This window comes from Cynoglossus semilaevis, unplaced genomic scaffold (genome assembly GCF_000523025.1).
Source record: "Cynoglossus semilaevis isolate Cse_v1.0 unplaced genomic scaffold, Cse_v1.0 C18789561, whole genome shotgun sequence".
Classification (NCBI taxonomy): Eukaryota; Metazoa; Chordata; class Actinopteri; order Pleuronectiformes; family Cynoglossidae; genus Cynoglossus; species Cynoglossus semilaevis.
This window is the reverse complement of record NW_007594485.1, coordinates 1-476: the sequence shown is the minus strand read 5'-3', so window position 1 is coordinate 476 and position 476 is coordinate 1. Positions and strand designations below refer to the sequence as shown.

General features: G+C 49.6%; 1 protein-coding gene across 1 annotated transcript; it reads right to left on the bottom strand.

The window, feature by feature from the left end:
* Positions 1 to 8: 8 nt before the first annotated feature.
* LOC103399725 (lanC-like protein 2) lies at positions 9 to 464 on the bottom strand (the record flags this gene model as incomplete). The annotated part of the gene is made up of 2 exons (XM_008338365.2): positions 309 to 464; positions 9 to 216 (listed from the first exon to the last, which is right to left on the bottom strand). Coding segments are annotated over exons 1-2 (269 nt in total), but the record flags the coding sequence as incomplete, so codon positions are not given.
* Between the last annotated feature and the right edge of the window lie 12 nt (positions 465 to 476).

Below are 476 nucleotides of genomic sequence, written 5' to 3'. Positions count from 1 at the left end.
CTGCTCACCTCGTAAGGCAGTCATTGCTGTCCCCAGTGTTGCCAAGCTTGTGGTGGACCACTGCACCTACTGCTAGTGGCCCAGCATCACCACACAGGAAGGTCACTTTGCGACCATTCAGGCTCCTCATGGCCCTCTTCACATAGTCCAATGCCCTCTGCAGGTGGGAAGCTTCACTGGACGTCCGGTGCAGCTGCAGATACAGCAGAGCAATACCTGTTGGCAAAAGACCAGACGAACAGAAGATTTTTAAACAATGCATATGAACTGGACGTGGGTCCGTGGTTAAAGGTTAGGTGAAGACAGACCTGTCCAGCCTGTGTACGTGGAGAAGTCATGTGGGTCAGCAGTTTTTAACCCTTCTTCCATCTGCTGAAGGAGATCTTTAATTTTACTCTGGACTTTCTTCTGGAATGGGGAATACACCTGAGGGAAACAGACAGCAATGTCAATCTTCTTTTTCTTTCGGCTTTGTC